We start from the raw sequence: 22717 nt of genomic DNA on the forward strand, positions 1-22717 counted from the left end.
TCCTCTATAGGAAATATAAGAATATGTGTCCATGCTTGTATGCTCTATGTGATTCTGTGTACAGTGAACAGGGGGCTGTGCCCATTTGTAACTGTTTGCAGGTGTGTTCTAGAGGCATACTGAAGTCAGCAAGAGGATGATTGCAAGTACAAATGAGTCCCTTAGTGGGGAAGTTTCCGGAGAATAGACCCTCTGGTGCCTGGCATTACTTAGACATAGTTTTCCTCAGAGTGAAACATAAACAATGCAAAACCACAAGCCAGGGAATGTCTGCCCCCAGGTGTAAACAACAGTGACTGAGGAGTGAGCTAATATGAGCCTCATTATTATAGGAACAGCGGGGAGGCTAACAGGACCAGAAGGAAAGGAACGGCGGGGGTTGACTGCGGCTCAGGAGGTAGAGCTGGCGTCGAATGATTGCAAGGTTTGTTGCAAGGTTTGATTCCTGGCTCCTCCTGTCGAGGTGTCCTTGGGCAAGACACTGAACCCCAAATTCCTCCCAATGAGCAGGCCGGTGCCTTGCATGGTAGGTTGCTGCCATTGGTGTGTGAATGTGTGTGTGAATGGGTGAATGAGAGGCCGTTGTAAAGCGCAATGTGAGGCGTGACAGAATTAGAAAATGTAAAGCCATCATTCCCTATCCGCACTCAAACATTGTGTATGCCGCCATTGTCCATATACATTCACTGAACACTGTATTAGGAACACTATGCTAATACAAAAATGCTAATGGGAACATTTATTCCACAAGATATTGGAAACATTCCTTTGAGATTCTGGTCCATGATGACATGATTGCATCGCGCAGTTCCTGCAGATTTCAGGTGCACTTTCAAGCTGTGAATCTCCCGTTCTACCACATCCCAAAGGTGTTCTACTGGATTCAGATCCGGTGACTGGGAAGGCCACTGAAGAACACTGAACTCATTGTCACATTTACAGTATGAAACCAGTTCGAGATGACTTTTTAGAAGATGGGTACATTGTGGCCATGAAGGCATGCACATGGTCAGCAACAATACTCACATAGGCTGTGGCATTCAAGTGATGATGGTATTAACCACCAAGTGTGCCAAGAAAACACACCATATTACACCACCTGAATGAATGAGAAGGTGTAGAAGGTGTTTCTAATAACGTGTTCAGTGAGTGTACATTGTTCACGTGAACTGTGCATGCTCAATATGATAAAGCAGTTGTTAAAACTGGGCATATCATTCAGTCAGTTTAGTTTAATAATTGTCCAGTTATTGTATTATCCCAGTAATCAAAGAGTCCAAAAGACGTCCTCAGGGAAGCCGGAATGTGGGTTCAGATGACGTCTTTCTAGGACGTCCAGGTGACGTCTTACGATTCTGAAGTCCATAAAACGTCCTAAAGACGTCATCTGGACGTCCTAAAAAGACGTCATCTGAACCCACGTTCTGGCTTCCCTGAGGATATCTTTTGGACTCGTTTCACACGTTTACTGGGATAGTTTGTGTACCTAAGTACCTAATCACCATTGAGCATGTGTATTCGTCTGTGTACTGAAGATGCTAGACAAGCGGTATGATTTACAATCCTTTCAGGTCTCTTACCAGTCGATCGATCTCCTGCTGAGCAACTCAGAGAGTTCAGAATGTAAGAATGAGTGCAGACGTCAGAATCTGAATCAGAATCAGAATCAGAATTGCTTCTATTACACCGATGTACGGGTACACAGAGTACACTTCTTGGGTTCAGGTTCATTCGACAATTGGCACTGTAGCAGAATACAAAACCAATAATAAAATAAGCAGAATACAAAAACAACAATCAACAATCAACAATAGCAGCGATAGCGTCAATAGTAGCAATAGCAGCAGAATGCAAATGCAACAATAATAGAATAACGCTGTCACGCAGGAAGCACGTAGAAATGGTATGGAGCCCACCTTTGTCAAAAAGGTTGTGCCGAGAAATTCTAAACTCAAAATCTTGAGGCTAGGTAGCGGTTTGTCTGCAAAAAAAGAGAAGAAGCTAGCTTTAATGTGCATACAGCTGTTTGCTTTCAGGCAGTGGACTGTGTACTTAACACAATGTTAGACCTGATTTACCTCAATTAAATAACAGATTTGATTTAAAAGCTGACTTCTCAAACTCAAGGACACTGGAGAGAGAGAGAAAAAGAAAGTGAAGAAGCAAGACAATAAACAAAAAGAAAGCTACAAACAAAAAGGTGGAAGGCGGATAGTATAGTAAAGTGTTTTTGTAAAATGATTCTAAATCAAACAATCAAGTCAAAGTTTATTACAGCTGTACACATTACAATGAAATGCTTATTACAAATGACAGATAGATTCCTCCTCGTTGCAATGAAAGTATGGGAACACAAAGAAAGTAGAGCAATAACAATACACGACTACACTACATACAATCAATATTTAGAACAGTCAAACAATGTAGTGTAGCCTTGGGATGATGGAATATATACAGATAAATAGCATAAATATAGCAGCAATGATGAAAGTGGGTGTTAATGTCTTTGCTTTGTTTCTGTTCTGTCTGTCTGACTGACTGTCTATGAATTCTGTTAAGCGTCCTTGGGTTTAAGAAAGGCGCTATATATAAATCTAAGCTATTATTATTATTAGTATTATTTCTGTGTGTATATAAGTGATGTGCAGGGGTGAGTGCAAATGGTCTCTAGTGCAAGTGAGCAGCTGAGGGGGGGGCGGGGGGTATAATTTATAAACGTCTTATAGGACTGAAGCTCAGCTTCTACCCTAGGGCCATTCAGGCCCTGAACACAGCAAAGACCTAGGTTCTAGGCCCTGGACAATCTAGACAATTTGATGGCAGCTACTAGATTGTAATCAAGTGCAATACTGAAACACAACTGTGAACATTTCAAACCTGCAAACTGTGACACTTTAAATGAATGTGCAATAACACTATGTGCAATATGACAACCCTCGGGTACATAAGGTTCAGAGATAGGAAATGTTAGGATATTTATAGCATAGCATAGAGTACAGCACAGTGTTTTATTTGTATAGTATAGTATAGTGGATAGTGTATAATATAGCCTTTATTTATGTAAACCAGCTCTTTTTCCGTTCTTGTTTTTAGTAAAAAAAAAAATCCTAGCACCAGGGGAGCCCCCCCCTCCCAAATTTCGTTGTATGGTACCTGTACTATATCAATGACAATAAAGACCATTCATTCATTCATTATAGCTTGGAGGTAGTAGGTCTTGGAACCTGTTGGTTCGAGGCTAGCCAGTTAGCCAGACGGTAGCAGACAGAACAGGGCGTGGCTAGTGTAGCTGCAGTCTTGGGTGATCTTCCGGGCCCTCCTCAGACACTTCCTGAAGTATTAGATGTCCTGTACGGCCAGGAGCTCGCTCTCTGTGATGTTCTGTGCCATCTTCACCACCCTCTGTAGAGCCTTGTCGTCGTGGTCACTGCAGCTGCCATAGCAGGAGACGATTCTGTAGTCCATAAGACGTCCAAGAAAGACGTCATCTGGACGTCCAAGAAAGACGTCATCTGAACTCACATTCCGGCTTCCCTGAGGACGTCTTTTGGACTTTTTGTTTACTGGGATGCAGGCCGACAGGATACTCTCTGAGCACATAACCCCCCTCACCGCCCCCCCCCCCATGTTGAGAATCAGTATGAAGGAGGTGTCACTGCCTATCCTCACCCCCTGAGGTCTGTCCGTCAAGATATCCAGGATCCAGTTTGCATCTTGTCCAGGTGAGGTGCATAAAGCAGTGTGCAGGCGATCACGTCATCCTGTGGATCTGTTTGGGTGGAGGACGCAAACCGAAACAGGTCCAACGATATCGTCAGGTAATGTGGAGTTGATTCTGGGCCTTGACCAGCCTCTCAGAGATGCCAAATGTGAGTGCTACGGGGTGATAGTCATTTTGGCAGGTTACCTTGGATTTTTTGGGAACAGGAACAACGGTGGACGGTCACCTTGAAAAACGGGTAGGGATTCCAGACTGGGACAGGGAGAGAGGTCGGATATCTCCGTAAAGACGAAGGACGCCAGCTGGTCAGCGCATGCCCCGAGGACGCGGCCTGGAATGCCGCCTGGGCCAGCTGCTTTGTGAGTATATTTACCCTCTTACAATTCTTATTTAAGTCGGCAACAGAGATGGAAAGCACAGACTGCTACTCTCAGGCACAATGGGAGATTCATTATGAAATGTCAGTGCACAGTCAAGTTCATGTTCCCCTCTAAATAATGTGTCGGACATAAAAAGGCAGAACATTTCTTTAAAACGGAAGAGTATTTGATCAGCCAATAGGTGCGAGACTGAGGATAGTGAAACAGGAACATTTTGCTTTGGTTCTTTTCAGGCACTATCGGATCACAGATTTCCGTGAAGCAGTATCCTCAAAAAGATCCGGAGCAGTCCCAGGGGAAGTGTAGAGCTTGTTTGTGAGTTCAACCGCCAGAAAGATGATCCCAACACACTCAGGGCGCGTCTCCTGGCACTGGAGGAAGTCAAACGGTTCCTCTGGAGGGCAGAAGCGTGTGCACGAGTTCAAACATCCATTTCTACAGTAACACTTCAAAGGGCTACTCCATCCTTGCCCTGGAGGACCTCCAGTTGCATGATGACGCTCTGTACTTCTGTGCAAGGCGAGTGGTTTCCCCACCACCGGTACCACCGGCTCAGGGAAATTGGAAATGGAAACACTGCTGGAGAATGATGGAGAGGCGTGTTCACACAAGGCTGATTTGCTTCAAGTCTATTTACCTTTTTTCTTCAGGGAAATGTGTAGTCATAGGTCCATATTGCAATGTCTCCTCAGATCATATTAGTTGTTTTATAGGCTACAGTAGCACTGCAAATGACAGATGTGAGAATACAGATATGACTCAAAATGTATTTACAACGTTGAGTGATTGTTTTGTTGTTTATCTTAAGGTGGTTATCAAATGTGCCAGAAAGACCCACTGGCTACAGAATGTACTATCAACTGGAAACGTCGGTGCTGCCGCGTCTTGTCTGTGAGCTGCAGAAGGCCTCAATTTGCTTCAGTGGTTATGACAGTGAGTACATAACCACCTTGAAATGTCTCGTTCACTCAGAATATACAGTAGCCTTCTGCACTATCCTTCTTGTTTATTGTCATACCTGCTATAAAACGTATGATGACTGTAAGTGATCATCCCAGAAAGCTGCAAATCTGCACAGTGAGTAATGGAACACAATGGTTCGGTATACTGTCTTACATGTATACGGCTGTGCCAGACTACAAGTAGGACCTGGTTAAGTCTCATTAAACATGTGTTGTAGTTTTATATCATTTAATACTGAGAATTGAGGTCTTTCTGCATGCTGGGGAATCTGGCACTGGAGGAAGGTCTTCCCTTCCTGTAAGAGATGGGCCAAGAACTGTGGCGCAGATGATTATGATTGGTCAAACAAGAGCAGTGACTTCATCGGGCAGGAAACTGATATATAATGCTTGCCCCTCTGACAGGAAGGAGCTTTTTGTCTGCTATTTTCTCTCTGCACTCATGTGACAGAGACGTTTGCTTAATAAAAGGCCTCTTTGGAGTCAATTGATTAAAGCTCTTTGTGCTTTATACGTTCTACTCAATCTACTAAGAATCAATTAAATCCACGACACATGCCTCCAGGTTAGGAAATGCAACAAGAGGGAAATGGAGAGGGATGGTTCATAATGCTGGAGCCCCTCAGGACTGAAGATATGGGCATGGTGAGAAGGCAAATGAAATAACTCACTCCCCCAACACGTGAAAAATACAAATAAATATGTAAAGTAGGCTAGATAAAGATCTAATGTAGGCTATATAATGTATTATACTTAAAACCTTCAATATAACACCACAATGGTACAGAAATAAAGGTAGAGGAGTTATATATCAAATAATATACAGCACTGTTGTTTATTTTCTACAAAATCTATCAAACATAAAATGTTTAAACCAGTAAAATGAATAAAAGTGATGCTCAAAGTGTTTTCTTTGTGCTTTCCATTTCTTTGACAATGACATTATTCTTCACGGCAGAACATTTCTTCTTTATTTAATGGTTTCTGTAAAAGCTGTATTGTTCTCTCATTCATTAAAACGATTCAATTGAAAACCTAGTGGGTCCAGTTCTCTTTCTTCAAAAATGTCACAGCATCTTTGTAACCTTCCTGACATAACTCTTTCATCCTGTTTTCTGATGGAGGGAATAACGCCTGGTTTAGTCTTGTGATGTTATCCTTGGAAAACTGAGAGAGAGAAGAACAGCACAACAAAGTAAAGAAAAGACATTATGTTTCATGTAAGAACACAAACTTGTGAGGTAAACAGAAAATGCCCTCTAAAGATCAAGTGCAAAATGTAAAAAAATACGACGGTTGAGAAAGGTGTCTATCCATTGAAACATAAATGACCAAAATCGTTTTTCATCTCATCAAAAGCCGCAAGAGACAGGAAATAAAAAATGACACCACCACCTATAACTTCACCTGTAAACGAGCATGGTTTTCCAAAACACAGCTTGGATACCTGCTATTGTGCTGTATTGTTGGTCTACTGAACTTCAAACTACGTGTACAGTCCTCTCCACTGGTCAGGTCGTGTACAATCGCTCAATATAACCAATTGTGATGCTGCTCACCATTATGTTCATGTTAGGCAACTTAAGATGGAAATTTGTGCGTCCTCTGTGGCGCGGGCAGACATCTTGGGGCCCGGCAAAGGGGGAGACAGTAATGGTACGTCCCACAGGCAGAATGGGGAGACTGTCAGTGAACCCCCCATCGATCCATTTCTGTCAAAAGGATTTGTGTCAGTAAGACTTTCATAAATAATACCCCAGACTAAGTCAATGTACAGTGGCTTTCACAGCTTTTCAATTAGCCTCAGTCAAACCTATTACCTGTCCCTGGAATTCCACTGGCTTGATTCCAGCATAAACAGGCACAAAGCTACTGGCCAAGAGTGCCTTTAAAAATGTCACAAGAAGAAAGGAAGTAAAGAATTACATCAGTGAATTAAATCAGACCTTGATCCTAAAATATAAAGTGGAAGAGATTCTGACAGCACATCAAAGAAAGCAGTAGTCAATCATAGTCTTAGATTGTAAAGATGTACGATTCTTCGATGCTAGATTGACTAAACACAGACATAATCAAACCATGCGGTAGATCAGGGGAAAACAATGGCATAGTCCTCATAAACATTTACGACAGCATTTTGTAATAAAGCCGAGGGTTTATAGTGAAATACTGTAATCTGCCCTGGCTTGTGTGAGCAGTGTACCTTTATGAGTTCCTCCCTCGAGGCGAAACTGGATACAATGCAGTTCTTGCCAGTTTTTGAGTGTGTTATTGAAACATGGAGGCGATCATATGCTATACTGTGGGCATTTCTGGGCAGAATCTCCTCTATTCCTTCCCTGGAGAGACCAAGGGACAGATGCTCGTTTGTCATGTTTTAATAATTAACATCCTGTATGGCTCCGTAAAATGATTTAGTCCAGGCAACATACAAATTATTACACCATATGTTGGGTCTGCACTGAAGGAACTATGACACCAACCCAGACATTGTTCAGTTCCACAGGAATACAAATGAAAGCAAACTATCTATCTAATATATATATTTTAAAAAATGTTTTAAACGTGCATACTGGAAGATACTACCTCAGTGTGAGCATGAAATCATATCCTGGGGTCAGCGCTCCAAACCTCTGCTTTCTGAGGTCCTTGGCAAATCTGTAGGTAAAGTCTTTGCAAACCTATTGGGGAAACAAGACAAAAAACGATCATCAACAACAAATCCAAATCCATGCTAGACTGTCAATACATAGGGGTCTATTGTCATTTCCTCAAAATGTCAAATTTCCTCACAGTGTGGACCTGTGTTTTAAGTGCAAAATGTGCGTTGCAGAGCTCCAGCGCATATTCTAATGTTAGCCCAGTAAGGGCCGTTGTGCCAACTGCATGGTTGGGGTGGAGAAACTCACATTTGAGGGATGTGTCTCATGAATATCATAGATACAGTGGGGTGCGAAAATGTGGGCATGTTGAACTTTGTAATATTTAGAGGTTAGGTTTGCTTCTTTCCACTTAGATATTAATTGTAAAAAGCATTTTGACTAGGGGTGCCCACATTTTCTTTACGTGCATTATACGCACACAATCTCCAAGTGTCCTGCACGCTAGAGAGGCTGCATTATGTCCAGCAACACTATTGGCAAGGTTCGAAATGACATTAAGCACACACATAATATGCAACAATTGAAACTACAATTAACCATTGTTGAATTTGTCTCCAATATCTGATTGGTCTCGCCTCTTTTTTCAGTGTCACTCACCTTGCATGATGTTACAAAATAAATCCACCAGTCGGATAATAAAACAAATGGTGATAACAAAAACAAGCACACCCATTTCAATGAGTTCAAGTAATAATAATAATTATAATAATTACGCTTTTTATTTATAGGCGCCTTTCAAGAGCACTCATGGACACCTTACAGAGCATAACTTAAAAACAAGCAACAGATTCAAACAGTGATTCCAACAAACAAAAACAAACAAAACAACAACAACACCATCAATTAAAAATATGCCGGTTTAAAAAGGTGTTTTTTCAGGCAGGATTTGTAGGTGGAAAGAGAAGTACACCCATTTCAATAAGGCAGGTCCACTGAACCTCAGACGATCAACATTACCTCTAGTTTGTCTGGAGCCGTGACGAGCACTGCCGCCACCAGTGCCCCAGCGGAGGCTCCTGCACTCCCCCTGAGAGAGGCCAGCAGCTTGTCTCCGTGTCGCAGGAAGGCCCCAACAGCACCCAGCTGGTATATGCCCATGAATCCACATGCAGCAAACGACAAGTTCAGCACTACCATCTCTCCCCTCTGGAAACATAAACACTATTATGGGCCTCAAACAGTGGGGTTTATTGACCAACATCATATAGAGTATAGACTATTGTCTCCATCAAGTAAATATTATAAGCCTACTATTCAATTCCATCTATGGAATGGAGTGTTTATATTGCTTGTAATGGGCATTGCCATGAACAACATTGATGATTTTAGTTATCCAAATAATGTAGCTAGCCTTTAAAGGTTGACTCTGGGATATAGCCTAACGTCACACCCATGAAAACAGAGCAACTTTCATCAAAGATATTACAGTTAAGTGTGTACGAGAACATCCACTCCTTTCACTGCACTCTGACATAAGATGGCAGAGCCCATGCGCCAATCACATTCGACTCTACAGTGTAAATGATCTAAATAAGTATCTGGCAGTGTCGCTGTGCTCATTTTGCTATGTCCATCATATCCTAGAGTTTTCACTGCTTTTTTGGAAGTTTCACTTGCGGGCAGGGGTGCAAACTGGTGATGGCCCAAAAAGGTGACATGGGTGGGCGGACGCTGGCGCTACGGTTGTTAAGTCTGACGTCAAAAGTGACGTTTAGCCATTTCCGGGTCCTAACCAGAAATTCTCCGCACCAGAGTACCAGTGAACTACAGCGGTAGAATGACAGTTTAATCGTTTTTTAGACTCGGATCTATTCATACAACAAGGGACACAATACGTTCCCGTTTTCTCCATATTGTCAGGGTATTTGAGCCTCGGAAAAGCGCTATATAAATATAATTTATTATTATTATTATTTCGGCATTTCGAAGACAGCGCCTCAGCCAACGTTGGACCCGGAAACACGTCACGACTTAACAAGCGGTATGCGATGGGCAGTGCTACATCAATAGACGTCATTGTTATGACTGCTAGCAAAAGACAGCGTGGTAGCTCATGACTCTATTTACCTTATCTGCAAGCTTAGTAAAACTTGGGTTTACTAACAGAACATTTACTCAGAGGAACGTTTGCTAGCAATCATAACTGTGACGTCCAAACATGACAAATGTCGATTTCTCAATTTTAAAGCGGTTTATTGGCATGGGAAACATACGTTTACATTGCCAAAGCAAGTGTGCTATAAAAAGTTAAAAATAATATATTATTTATAATATAGATATAATGAAATTAGAAAGAAATATAAAGAAATAAACACAGCTGTGTGTGTAAATAAATAAATAAATAACTATAACATTTGCAATGTTCACACTTTTCTATGTCCATTTTAAGTTGTCTTTACTATATTATATATATATATATATATATATATATATATATATATATATATATATATATATATATATATATAGTATAGCTACAGGTAAATAAAGACAACTTAAAATGGACATAGAAAAGTGTGAACATTGCAGTAAAAAAAAAAAAAAAAAAAAGGCCTATACAAATAAATGGGAACTGTGTAGGCTAAACATTATATACAGAGATCAGCCTGGTGCAGATAGGCTACTTGTTTACAGTCTTTACGGTGGTTGTGTTCCTTTGGACTTGATCTTTTTACTGTCACAACAACAGCTCACACATCTTGCTGCTGTGTTTGCACGTGTACATAAGGTTCAGAGATAGGAAATGTTAGGATATTTATAGCATAGCATAGAGTAAAGCACAGTGTTTTATTTGTATAGTATAGTATAGTGGATAGTGTACATAGCCTTTATTTATGTAAACCAGCTCTTTTCCCTTCTTGTTTTTAGTATTTTTTCCCCCCTCCTAAATGTCGTTGTATGATACCTGTACTGTATTAATGACAATAAAGACCATTCATTCATTCACATTGTTGCACCCAGCAGCAGTAATGACAGCTTCGTTTCACAACGCATGTCTGGTGTGTTTACCTTTTATAGACAGACCAAAGACAAGGGGAAGGGGAACATTGACCAAGCTTCCCTACTGTTCGTGACTTCACTACTGTTTTAAACCAGATGGTAACCAGTGCCTCCTCATCTGAAGGAAGTCACAGATTGATCATGTCATAACATACCTTCTTATTCAAACAGCGGTCAGCGAGGAAGTGTACCGGACACGTGTGTACTAGGCTGTTCTTCCGGTATGGCTATTGCCATTTCAAAATAAAAGCCTTCGCGAAATATTTTTACAATATTTAACACACAGTAAATGCAGGTACAGATGGCAGTTCTTCCCGCAAGAGAGAGTGAGACACCTTTCCAGTTCTTTTCACACATTCATTCACGTGTCTCTCCAAACCCTGTAAATTAACAGTTGTATTACAGTTCTGTTCTTCTTCTAAATGCTTAAACATTAACAGTGATTCTTGAAGCACTATTTCTGAAAACATGAAGACTTGTGTCACCAAAGCATTTAAGAGTGCCAACAGTGTGAATGCATGTTCTGTGCTTTACACTCAGTTTGTAATTAACACACTTTTTTGCCTAACTGTAAACACAACCCACTGCTTTTACACTCAGTTTGCAATTCAATAACACAAGACTGTGGTTGATATGATGTCAACCAGGAGATGAGCATGAGGGAGGGAGGCTGGGCAACGGGTTCAACCAAATCTGAGCCCCTACTCTGTTGCAGGTATCATCCTCTATACACATTACATATGGTCATTACAAATAACTGCATAATATAAGACTCAGGGAACCGCAGGACCACATAATGGCAGATAACACTGTATTCCAAAACGTCAACAGAGTGAGTCTCTCTGTCTCATCTACCGAATCGCAATAGACGCAGCAGCTGAAGGATGAAGCGGCTGTACAGAGTCCCCTTCGAAAGACACTCAGACCGTGTAAAAACAACTGAAATATGAGTATGTGTCAGCTACACTATTCAATCATTGGTACTGGAATCTGGAAGTGTGTGGTGCTACATCATATTGACTGATCCCTGTCTTTTCGTACTGTGCTACATTGTTTTGTCTCGTCTCTTTCAGAAAGTCATGGAGCTCGAAGCAGATGCAATGCATCATGAGCTAATACTGTAATGTGGACGAGGCAGGTTTCAACCTTACAAAAACAAGGGGGAGCCGCGGCAGAAATAACGATACACAAAACACTGCACACATTATCACATTTCACCGATTCTATTATTGATGCTCTGACGCTATTGTATATACAGCTATTGTTGATTGTTGTTTATATCCTGCTTATTCTTTTATTGATTTTGTTGTTTATATCCTGCTTATTCTATTATTGATTTGTATTTCTGCTCTAATGCCCAATGTCTAATTGAACCTGAACCCAAGAATGTTACTCTTTGTATCTGTACATTGATGTAATAAAACGGGGCGGCCGTGGCGCAGGAGGTAGAGCCGGCGTCTAACGATCGCAAGGTCGGCAGATCGGCGGTTCGAACCCAGGCTGGCCACATGTTGAAGCGTCCCTGGGCAGGACACTGAACCCCGAATTGCACCCAATGAGCGGGCCGGCGCCTTGCATGGTAGCTTATTGCCGCCATTGGTGTGTGAATGTTTGTGTGAATGGGTGAATGAGAGTCCATTGTATAGCGCTTTGGAATAAAAGCTATTCTGATTCTGATTCTGATTTCTGGACACCCTCCACAACTGAACGACTAGTTCCTAATGACCAGGGGCCAGAGCAGCGCAGGTACGTTATAATCTGGGACAATGTTAGTTTCCACCCGGCTGCTGTGGTCCGCAATATTGGTTCACAGGTCACCCACTTTTCATCACACTCAATCTCCCCCTATTATATACAGTATACTCTCCGCTCTAGATCCTATTGAAGAATTCAATTATTCTTCTTCTCCTTCAGCCCTGACAATGCATAGCCCTTCTACCGGTAATGGAAAAGGCTTGTGGAGACATCTATCAGGGGTCATGCCAGCAGGCCTGGATACGGCACTCTAGGCGATACTTTCCATGCTACTTAGCTCAAGACAACATCGCATGTGATGTGGATGAAGTGTTATGGCCAGAGCCACAAAGGCGGCGAGATTTGGCCTTTTTCTGTTCTATTTTTTCTAGCACAAATTATTTTCTTCTACTACGCTTTTGCTGTTGTTTGAGGAGTGTTAGAACATTTTGAACATTTTTTTTTTTTACTTTTTCTTATTTGTTTTGATAGTGTGTTGTGTTCGGGAATACACATCCATCCAATTTTTTTTTTTTTTTTTTTAAAGATGTATAATGAAAGAAAATGTAGAATGTGTGTGCTGGTATGGTGTAAGGCTTTGTGGTGAGTGTGGAGAGTTTTCTAAGCAATCAGAAAAAACACCACATTAAGTCCAATGTCATTTTGAAAAAAATTATATTTCAATTGCTAACACACATTTAAAAAAATAGAGCTCATTACACTTAACACTATTCACAAAACCACACACCCAAACCGCAAAATGAAGCACTCTATTCAAAACTACTTAAACTACTTTATCAAACGTTTGTACCAAATGGAGCACACTTCATTCATGTTACCAGATTTTTGTCCGACCAACTACACACTGTTGTGCTCAATCCAAAGCATTTTCATCTTTGGTGGCCTTTATCATAATAATATCATTGATCTATTTGTTCTTGCTATCTATGATTCTACTGGCCTTGTCCTAACACAGTATGCCTAGACAGTGTTCCTGATAAGCAATAATTCTATCTTATCTTCCTATCTCAATTGAATGGTTATTGACATCTAAAACAATGCCATTCCTTGTTACTGGGCATGTGCCCAGCATGTGCCCAGTAACAAGGGAGGGCATTGTTTTAGATAATATGATAATATTTAATAATATGATGCTACATTAACAGTATATACACTGTACCTCTGACATACATACACTATATGGACAGGATTCTTAATAGGACTGGTTGTTAAAATCCCTAAATATTCAGCACAACAATTGAGTGGAGTTGGAGATGTCCTCTTGGGTGGAGTGGAATTTGGCAATGATCACGTGGTGCCACCAGTACGATATATCTTCAGTTGTGGTCCCCGACAAAAGTATGTGGATACAATTATCGTCTGGAGCTGTTTTCATGGTTTGGGCTAGGCCCCTTAGTTCCAGTGAAGGGAAATCTTTATGCTACAGCATACAATGCGATTCTAGAGAATTGGATGCTTCCAACTTTGTGGCAACAGTTCGGGGAAGGCCATTTCCAGTTTCAGCATGACAATGCCCCCATACACAAAGTGAGGATCATAATGACATGGATTGCCGAGTTTGGTCTGGGAGAACTTGACTGGCCTGCACACAGAGCTCTGACCTCAACCCCATCGAACACATCTGGGATGAATTGGAACGCCGACTGCGAGCCAGTCCTTCTCTGCCAACATCAGTGCCCGACCTCATTAATGCTCTTGTGGCTGAATGGGAGCAAATCCCCGCAACCATATTCTAAAATCTAGTTGAAAGTCTTCGCAGAAGAGTGGAAGCTGTTATAGCAGCAAAGGTGGAACCAACTCCAGTGGTTTTGGAATGTCCCAATACTTGTGTCCATGCGTAGGTCAAGTGTCTGTTTACTGCCATTCACTGCCAACAAATTGTATTTAAACAGGCAGATTAAATCCCAATTTACAACAATAGATCCAATAGATGTACAGCACATACAGTATACATTACTGTAAAGTTGTGTGACCAAAAACGATGCTCTCTATCGAATACAGTAAAGAAAACAGTGAGGGGAAAAATATACAGAAATAGTTTTTTACAAGAAAAATACTTCTACTTGCATCTGGCCACCTAGTTGGGTCGCATCTCGCCGTCTAGTTGGGCCACAGCACCTCATCAACATCACAGGCAATATCTTCCCAGGCTAGACATCGAGGGAAGAAGTGCCTTGAGTGTCATATACTGGCCTGGATAGCACCCACGTCAACATCATCACATGCCTCTTCCATTGCCTACAGGAGAGCGTAAAGTAATCGGTACTATGTACAGTGTACTGTAGTCAATCTTGTACTTACTTCCACATAATGTCTCAGCTCTGATTCTTTCAGCATTTCTTACAAAAGACACCCTGTAAATCTGCTTCAACGTGTTTATAAAATGTGACAGCAGCTGGTGAAACCGGGAACAAGTCAGTCGATCAAATGTTCATGACTTTTATTCAGAACATTTTTATGTGAGCAAGTATATCTAGATTTCGGGTGTAGAAGCGGCGAAAACAAGCAGCGCCAGCGTCCTCTCTCGACCCCCATTTTTTGAAAAGTGAAACATCTTACGAGTATGATCAATGTACGGTAATGTTAGCTAGCTACCTCTAAACATGGATTTGGCTGGGCATACATTAATTAATTAAATATCTCTAAACCGGGAACAAGTCAGTCGATCAAATGTTCATGACTTTTATTCAGAAAATGTTTATGTGAGCTGGAGGTAATCAGTGTGATTTTTTTCCATAAAAGGATAGGTGTTTACCTCTCCAAGGTTGCAAGATCTTGTCTATTATAGTTAACATTTTATTAAACATTATACATTTTATTAAAATGTATGGTAGTAAGTTCAATTATATCTTTGGGGATATGAATACCAAGTCTGCCCAAACATGCATATTCAGAGCTACTGTACTCTGATCTATTTGTTCTTTATGATTCTGCTGGCCTTGTCCTGAGACAGTATGCCTAGACGGTGTTCCTATAAGCTATAATTCTATCTTATCGTCCTATCTCAATTGTGATTAGGGATCATATGCCGCTACAATAACAGTAGGTACCTCTGTATTACATATAGGTCAAGTAGGTCTGTTTGAAGCCATTCACTGCCAACAAAGGGTATTTAAACAAGCAGATTAAAGCCCAACTCACAACAATACTAGATCCAGCCATGGCCTGTAGAGCAGTGTCTGTGTGGATGCTGGTCTACCTGTCAGGGGCTACCTCTGGGATCAAGCTGGAGGGGAATGGATACACAGACACTGGACCATCAGTTCAAAGTAGTATACAGTATGTTCCTTGTAAATATCTTCAAAAGTGTGTCATGTATAACTTTATGGATTTTGCCTTGGAAAGAAAGAAAGGCTCACTTGAAAAAGAGAGGTGAATCTCAATGTGACTTCTCTGATTAAATAAAGGATAAAAAGAAATAGCAATCATACAATCATCACTCTCTTCAATAAGGAAAATAATGCATACCGTATATGTTTATCAAGGAATTTACGCACAAAAATCAGCCTGGATGCCAATCTATTCCTACTTTAAAGAGCAGTCATTTGATTTTGCATTTGTTTCTTTTGTTTTGCACACAATCATTTTTTATTTATGAATAAATGTCGTTTTGCTAATATAAGTTATCCATGTATCCCTTTTTCATCCATCCTGTGGGACGGGTCGTGACTCACCGAGCTCGGGGAGCACCAAGCAGCATCCCTAGGTGCTCCTCTGAGCACTGGCCCCAAAAAGTTATGTGCACCCCTGGTTATGATCATTCATGTCCAGCACACACAATGAACACTCATTCTCTACATCGCTATTTATTTCAGGTGCTGACGTTTTCAGACATGATGGCGTCTATTCCAGATACTTCACTCAAATGAAAGGGGGCATATACAGTTTAAAAGTGAAAGTAGAGTACCAAAACCACACAGACGGATCCTCACTGAAGAGACACAGCGGTGCACTGACCACACCTGGATGTGTGGCTGACGGTACAGTTCATTCTACCGACTTATTGCATTTTCAGATGAAATAAAGTGCATCTGTATGTGGTTAATCACTATCCATATCTGTAACAATAACTAGATCACTAACTGAACAAACAAGATCGAGTGGATTTCGATGTAACTCGTGATTGTTTTGTCTACAATTAGTTTAATGATTTTACCCCACAGGGGAAGTGGAGCTGAACCCCCGAAAGTCTCCACTCAGTGAGGACCGCCTACAGGCGGACGTGGGCAGCTTCTCCAGGACAGCCCATGGAGAGAGCTTCGTTGTCAGTCTTCCACCTGACCTGGCCCCAAATGTCCCCCCAAACAAAATCACAGACCTGAATGCAGAGATAGAGGAAGACACAGTGCTGCTCACCTGGACAGCACCTGGTGAAGACTTGGACCATGGCACAGGTAACATTACTATACCGTGACAGACTGGGTTGGTCCTGTAGTTCATCTGGTTCCATCAGAACTCCTCTGTCACAACTTCGTGACGTTAGAATTATAAGGTTCTATCTCCATTTTTGGTCAAAATTTAGTTTTTTTTTTAACATAATCTGATCCATTGGGTGTTTATTAATGCCTGTGTGGTGTTATTTTTTTAAAAATGTTGACATTTTTTACTTAGTAATTAATAAAATACAAAGGTTCCATCTCACAAAACATAATGGAATGTAAAAACTTTGACGCTCAATATCTCTGAACTACCCTAAACGGAGATAGAACCTCATCATTCTAAGCTCACGACTTGTTGATATTGTTTCAAAATAATATATATATATATATTTAGCATTAACCGGAAAATTACATTTTTTAGCTAAAGCCTATGAGGTCCGCTGCAGTGAAGACATTGAGCTGCTCAGATCCAACTTCAGTGACGCTCATCTGATCAACACATCCAGCGTTCCACCACAGACAGCAGGCTCCCTGGAAAGGTTCTCTTTCACTGTAAACAACAGCGCTACGGAAAACGACACCACACTCTTCTTTGCAGCTATAGCAGAAGATGCAGATATGAAGACTTCTGAAACATCTAACATTGCTCGAGTGACCATGTTTGTCCCCAGAGCACCTGTGCCTCCTTCACCTGTTGGTGGTGTGAATATTATTGCCATTTCCATATCAGTCACAGTAGTGACCATGGCTTGTCTGATTGCTATGGCAACAATATTTGCAGTAAAAAGAAAAAGGGTGATATTTAGGGTTAATAAATAACTAGGGTATTCAGTATACTGGACCATAAATAGCTAGCCAATGTACAGCTTGTACACAGCTTGTTTTGTGAGCCTGCTAACACTGTAAAGTAGTGTTATAGTTAACTAAGTAGTAGTGGGGATTACTCACCCAATCCATTGCATTAGAATATTTTGGCTTGACTAGTGAGTGTCATTGATTTTCAACAACGTTTTTTGATTTTTCAAAACATTTTCGGGAATAAAAGTCTGAACAATTTGATTGGTTGCCGACTTGGTCCCGATTTCAGCAGCTGCCGTCACAAATGTGTTTAGAGATTTGGAGACTTGAGCTGAGGTTTTGCTCTGAGTGTCAGTTTCAATAATTGTGCTTTATAAATGTGTTATTTTAGTGTGTTAGCAATTGAAAAAAAACAGTAATAAATGAAGCCATGCATTGTTGCCCCAGATAGATTCGGCCTGTGTGGTTCCATTTTGGTGTCCTGACTAGCTTGATTACTCAACGTGGTCAGCATGCAAGACAGGGTCCTGGCGAACGCATGGATCTGATTATGCAGGTGTCAGGTGTGCCAATGTGTGTGATGCTCCAGTAAGGTAGGTAATAAGGACTCTGGGCCTGAGTTATAATTAAGCCAAAATGCCACAGAAGCTGTGATTCATCGTCAATATTGTCACAAGTTGTTATGTATGATGCACAGTGGAGTGCCAGGAAATCCCTAGTGAAGTGACAATATTGCCGATAAATCACGGCTTGGGAGGGCATAATTACTTTTGTATAACAGTTAAACAACATATGTGAACATTTGAAAACGATTTAAGTATTTATTTTTAAACATATTGTGGTGGTTTCTGTCCAGCTCTGAGAAATATAGTTCCCAAAAGACAAATATTGTCATGTGAATGTGAAACTAATTTACTAGAGCATATGGACATCATAACAGGTGATTTAACGGTGACATTATTGTTACATAAATCTAGGCTTCAAATGCCTCATGGTTTAATCAACCCATTGTTTTACAGATACATCAGGAAGACAATTGTGAGGCATGATGAATGAATGGTCTTTGTCATTAATACAGTACAGGTACCATACAACGAAATTTAGGAGGGGGGGCTCCCCTGGTAATTGGAAAAAAGACTAAAAACAAGAGGGCCAAGGGTAAAATAAAAAAGGGAAAAGAGCTGGTTTACATAAATAAAGGCTATGTACACTATCTACTATACTATACTACTATACTATACAATAAAACACTGTGCTGTACTCTATGCTATGTTATAAATATCCTAACTTTTCCTATATCTGAACCTTATGTACACAAGGGTTGTCATATTGCACATAGTATTGTTGCACATTCATTTAAAGTGTCGCAGTTAACAGGTTTGAAATGTTCACAGTTGTATTTCAATATTGCACTTATGTTTACAATCTAGTAGCTGCCATCTAATTGTCTAGATTGTCCAGGGCCGAGAACCTAGGTCTTTGCTGTGTTCAGGGCCTGAATGGCCCTAGGGTAGAAGCTGAGCTTCAGTCTATTTGTCCGTGCGAACATGGTCCTGAACCGCCTGCCTGAGCGCAGCCGAACAAAGTGTTCGTTCCCAGGGTGGGATGGGTCCCTGGAGATCTTGGAGGCCTTCCTGAGGCAGCGTGTGTTGTACAGCTCTTCCAGAGAGGGGAGGGGGGCGCCGATGATCTTCTGGGCCGATCTCACGACTCTCTGTAGTGCTTTCCTCTCTGCGGCTGTGCAGCTGGAGAACCACACGCAAATGCAGTAGGTGAGGATGCTCTCCACTGTGCAGCGGTAGAAGGTCACAAGCAGCTCCTGTCTGAGGTGGTATTTCCTGAGGACTCTCAGGAAGTAGAGCCGCTGTGTTGGTCCTCCAGGACAGGTCCTCCTGTATGTGCACCCCCAGGAATCGGAGAGTTGAGACTCTCTCCACGCTCCCTTCATCGACGAGCAGGGGCTGGACCTCAGATTTTTTCCTCCTGAAGGAGGAAGGATTTTTTCCTCCACCTCATCCCTGTACGCCACCTCGCCCCCCCCGAGATGCAGCCCGCCACGGTGGTGTCGTCTGCAAACTTTATGATGGAGTTGCTAGGGTGGACGGGGGTGAAGTTGTGGGTGTAGAGGTTGTAGAGGATGGGGCTCAGCACGCAGCCCTGGGGGGACCCAGTGCTGAGTCTGAGGGCTGTGGAGGTGTGGGGGCCCACCCGCAGCCTCTGGGGGCGGTCAGACAGGAAGTCCTTGATCCATGCGCAGATGGAGTGTGATAGTCCCAGGTCTAGTAGTTTGGTCACTAGCCTGTCTGGAAGGATAGTGTTGAAAGCAGAGCTGAAGTCCACAAAGAGCAGTCTCGCGTAGCTGTTCCCCCTCTCCAGGTGGGATAGAGTGGAGTGGAGAGTCGTCGCGATGGCGTCCTCTGTGGACCTGTGGGCTCTGTAGGCGAACTGGTATGGATCCAGGTTGGGCGGGAGGCATGTGACTATGTGGGCCCGGACCAGTTTCTCGAAGCACTTCATGATAATTGGTGTGAGTGCCACCGGGCGGTAGTCGTTTAGGCAGCTCACCGTGCTTTTCTTCGGGACTGGGATGATTGTTGAGGTTTTCAGGCAGGGTGGGATGGTGGCCTGGGACAGGGACTGGTTGAAGATGTTGGTGAAAACCCCGGCCAGCTGGTCGGCGCAGTCCCTCAGCACCCGTCCCAGGACGCCGTCCGGCCCTGAGGCTTTTCTGGGGTCCACCGCCTTCAGCACGCGTCTCACTTCATGCTCTGTGAGGGTGAGGCTGCTGAGAGCTGGAGAGAGTGGTGTTTGTGTTGTGGTTACCTCCGTTCGCCCCTCGTCGAACCGGGCGTAGAAGGAGTTCAGCTCTTCCGCCAGTAGGGGGTCGCCCTCAGTGGCTGTGAGCCTGTTGGCTCTGAAGTTTGTCATGTGCTGAACCCCCTGCCACACCCGCCTGGAGTCGTTGCTCAAGAAGCATTCCTCAATCTTCTCTCTGTGGTCTGCCTTGGCCTCCCGGATGCCACGGTTTAGGTTAGCCCTGGTGGTGTTGTACAGCAGTTTGTCCTTCGCTGAGAAGGCGTTGTTCCTCTCCTTGAGCAGTTGTCGGACCTTCTCAGTCATCCATGGCTTCGTGTTGGGGTAGACCCGGACACGTTTGTCCACGGTGGCTGAGTTGGTGCAGTTCACTATGTGGTTCAGAACCGACGACGTGAACTGTTCCAGGTCCTCATGCTCATATTCCTGCCATGAGGTGTCATTCAGGCCGATCTGCAGTGGAGCGGACCCTGCTGGCCAGGTTCTGACAGTCTTAGTGGTGATGGGAGCACTTTTCCTCATCGGAGTGTAGGCTGGGATCAGGAGGATGGACACGTGGTCAGACATGCCTAGATGAGCTAGCGGTCTAGCTTTGTAGGCAAGCTTGATGTTGGTGTATACCTTGTCCAGTGTGTTATCTCCTCTTGTTGCACATTTAACATGCTGATAAAACTTGGGTAGTACTACCTTAAGGTCAGCATGATTAAAATCCCCTGCGATGATGTGCACTGCTTGAGGATCTGTGCTCTGTCCACCACTGATGACGTCATGTAGCCGGGCTAATGCTAAGCTAGCATCCGCGCTTGGTGCAATGTAAACAGCTGTTATGTACACTGCGTTGAATTCCCTCAGGATGTATGTGGGTCGGCATTTAACAGTCAAGTATTCCAGGTCTGTGGAGCAGTGGCTACTCACAGTTTTTGTGTTTAAGCACCAGCTGTCCTTCGTAGATATAACCAGGCCGCCTCCGCGCTTTTTCTCGCTAAGCTCCGTCCTGTCCGCTCGGTGTAGCGAGCGGCCTTGTAGCGCGACCGCAGAGTCGACAATGGAAGCGCTGAGCCAGGTTTCTGTGAGAATGATCACACAGCTATCCCCCACGGTGTTGTTGGTGGCTACCTGCAGTCTCATTTCGTCCATCTTGTTAGCTAGGGATCTCGTTAGAGATCTCGTTAGAGAGGAATATACTCGGCAAAGCTGGCTTGTCCGAGCTTCTCCTCAGCCTCGCTAGCAGGCCTCCCCTGCGGCCCCGGCGTTGCTTGCCGGTCCCTACGCCGACGTTTGCGCCTCAGGGTCGGGACTGTGAACCAGTCTTTCCCCGGTGATCGGGCAATATCGTTCGGAATCCTTTGTTGTTTCAGAAACTCCGCTGTAAATTTCCTCCAGTTTTGCGCACCAACTTCTAGTAAGTCGTTCCTGCTGTAGGTACTATTTACACAACAGTTCCCTATAAGTACTGAAATAAAAATGTACACACAAATGTACATAAAAGCCCTAAAAAGCACCGATGGTAGGAGCGCTCCCAGCCTCGCGTGTGAACGCGCCGCCATCTTGGAAGTAAAGAAAGAAGAAAGAATCTGATTTGGGATATCCCCAATAAATTGCATCTTCACTTGTTTTAAGATTAGAATATTTGAATTCCTTTTCAATTCAACTTGAGAATCCTAGATTCACATCGTAATATGTACAGCGGTATTTTCAACCAGTGACATGCAGACAGTGAGGTCAGTGTTTGGGGAGGCATTGGCTAGTATCTGAGCCAGATTTACACACATATGAACCCGATAGAGGTAGTAATTCTTTGCACACACATACAGGTAACTTACGTATTCGATTCACGTTTTATAGGCAAATGCAGTTCCACTATTCATACTCATTCAAATGACACACAAATGAAAAAATATATTTCATGGTCTTACCTTTATTTGTAAATGAAGTAAATATCCTAAAAAACATCTATGTTCCCGCTACAGTGCTATGGCTAGCTATGTGTTGACAGCCAGGAAGAGTTGCAGTACCAGTCCATTTGAAACAAGTGTTATTTTCTGTCCCTTCGTTTGAAGTAGGTCCTTAAGCTCAGGCATTGGTCTTCCATTGTTTATCACTTCCTGTTTTGAATGAAAGTCCAATTTTGAGACATTTTTATGGTTAGATGTAACGCTTCCCATTTTTGCAGCCGTTGAATGTTTTTTGCTAGAGCTAGCTAACGTGGAGGGAGAGCGAGCGTCAATTAGGTGAGCTCAATACA

The 22717-nt window shown here is 42.6% G+C and overlaps 1 protein-coding gene across 1 annotated transcript; it reads right to left on the reverse strand.

Annotated features, from left to right (window-relative positions):
* Positions 1–5888: 5888 nt before the first annotated feature.
* pnpla4 (patatin-like phospholipase domain containing 4) lies at positions 5889–8864 on the reverse strand. Its single transcript, XM_080527860.1, has 6 exons — positions 8684–8864; positions 7650–7744; positions 7267–7402; positions 6884–6949; positions 6623–6775; positions 5889–6230 (listed from the first exon to the last, which is right to left on the reverse strand). Exons 1-6 carry the CDS (start codon positions 8861–8863, stop codon positions 6099–6101), a joined length of 762 nt encoding a protein of 253 aa, XP_080383986.1. The 5' UTR covers position 8864; the 3' UTR covers positions 5889–6098.
* Positions 8865–22717: the final 13853 nt, after the last annotated feature.

Source organism: Nansenia antarctica, assembly GCF_963989245.1.
Source record: "Nansenia antarctica genome assembly, chromosome: 3".
In the NCBI taxonomy this organism is placed as follows: Eukaryota; Metazoa; Chordata; class Actinopteri; order Argentiniformes; family Microstomatidae; genus Nansenia; species Nansenia antarctica.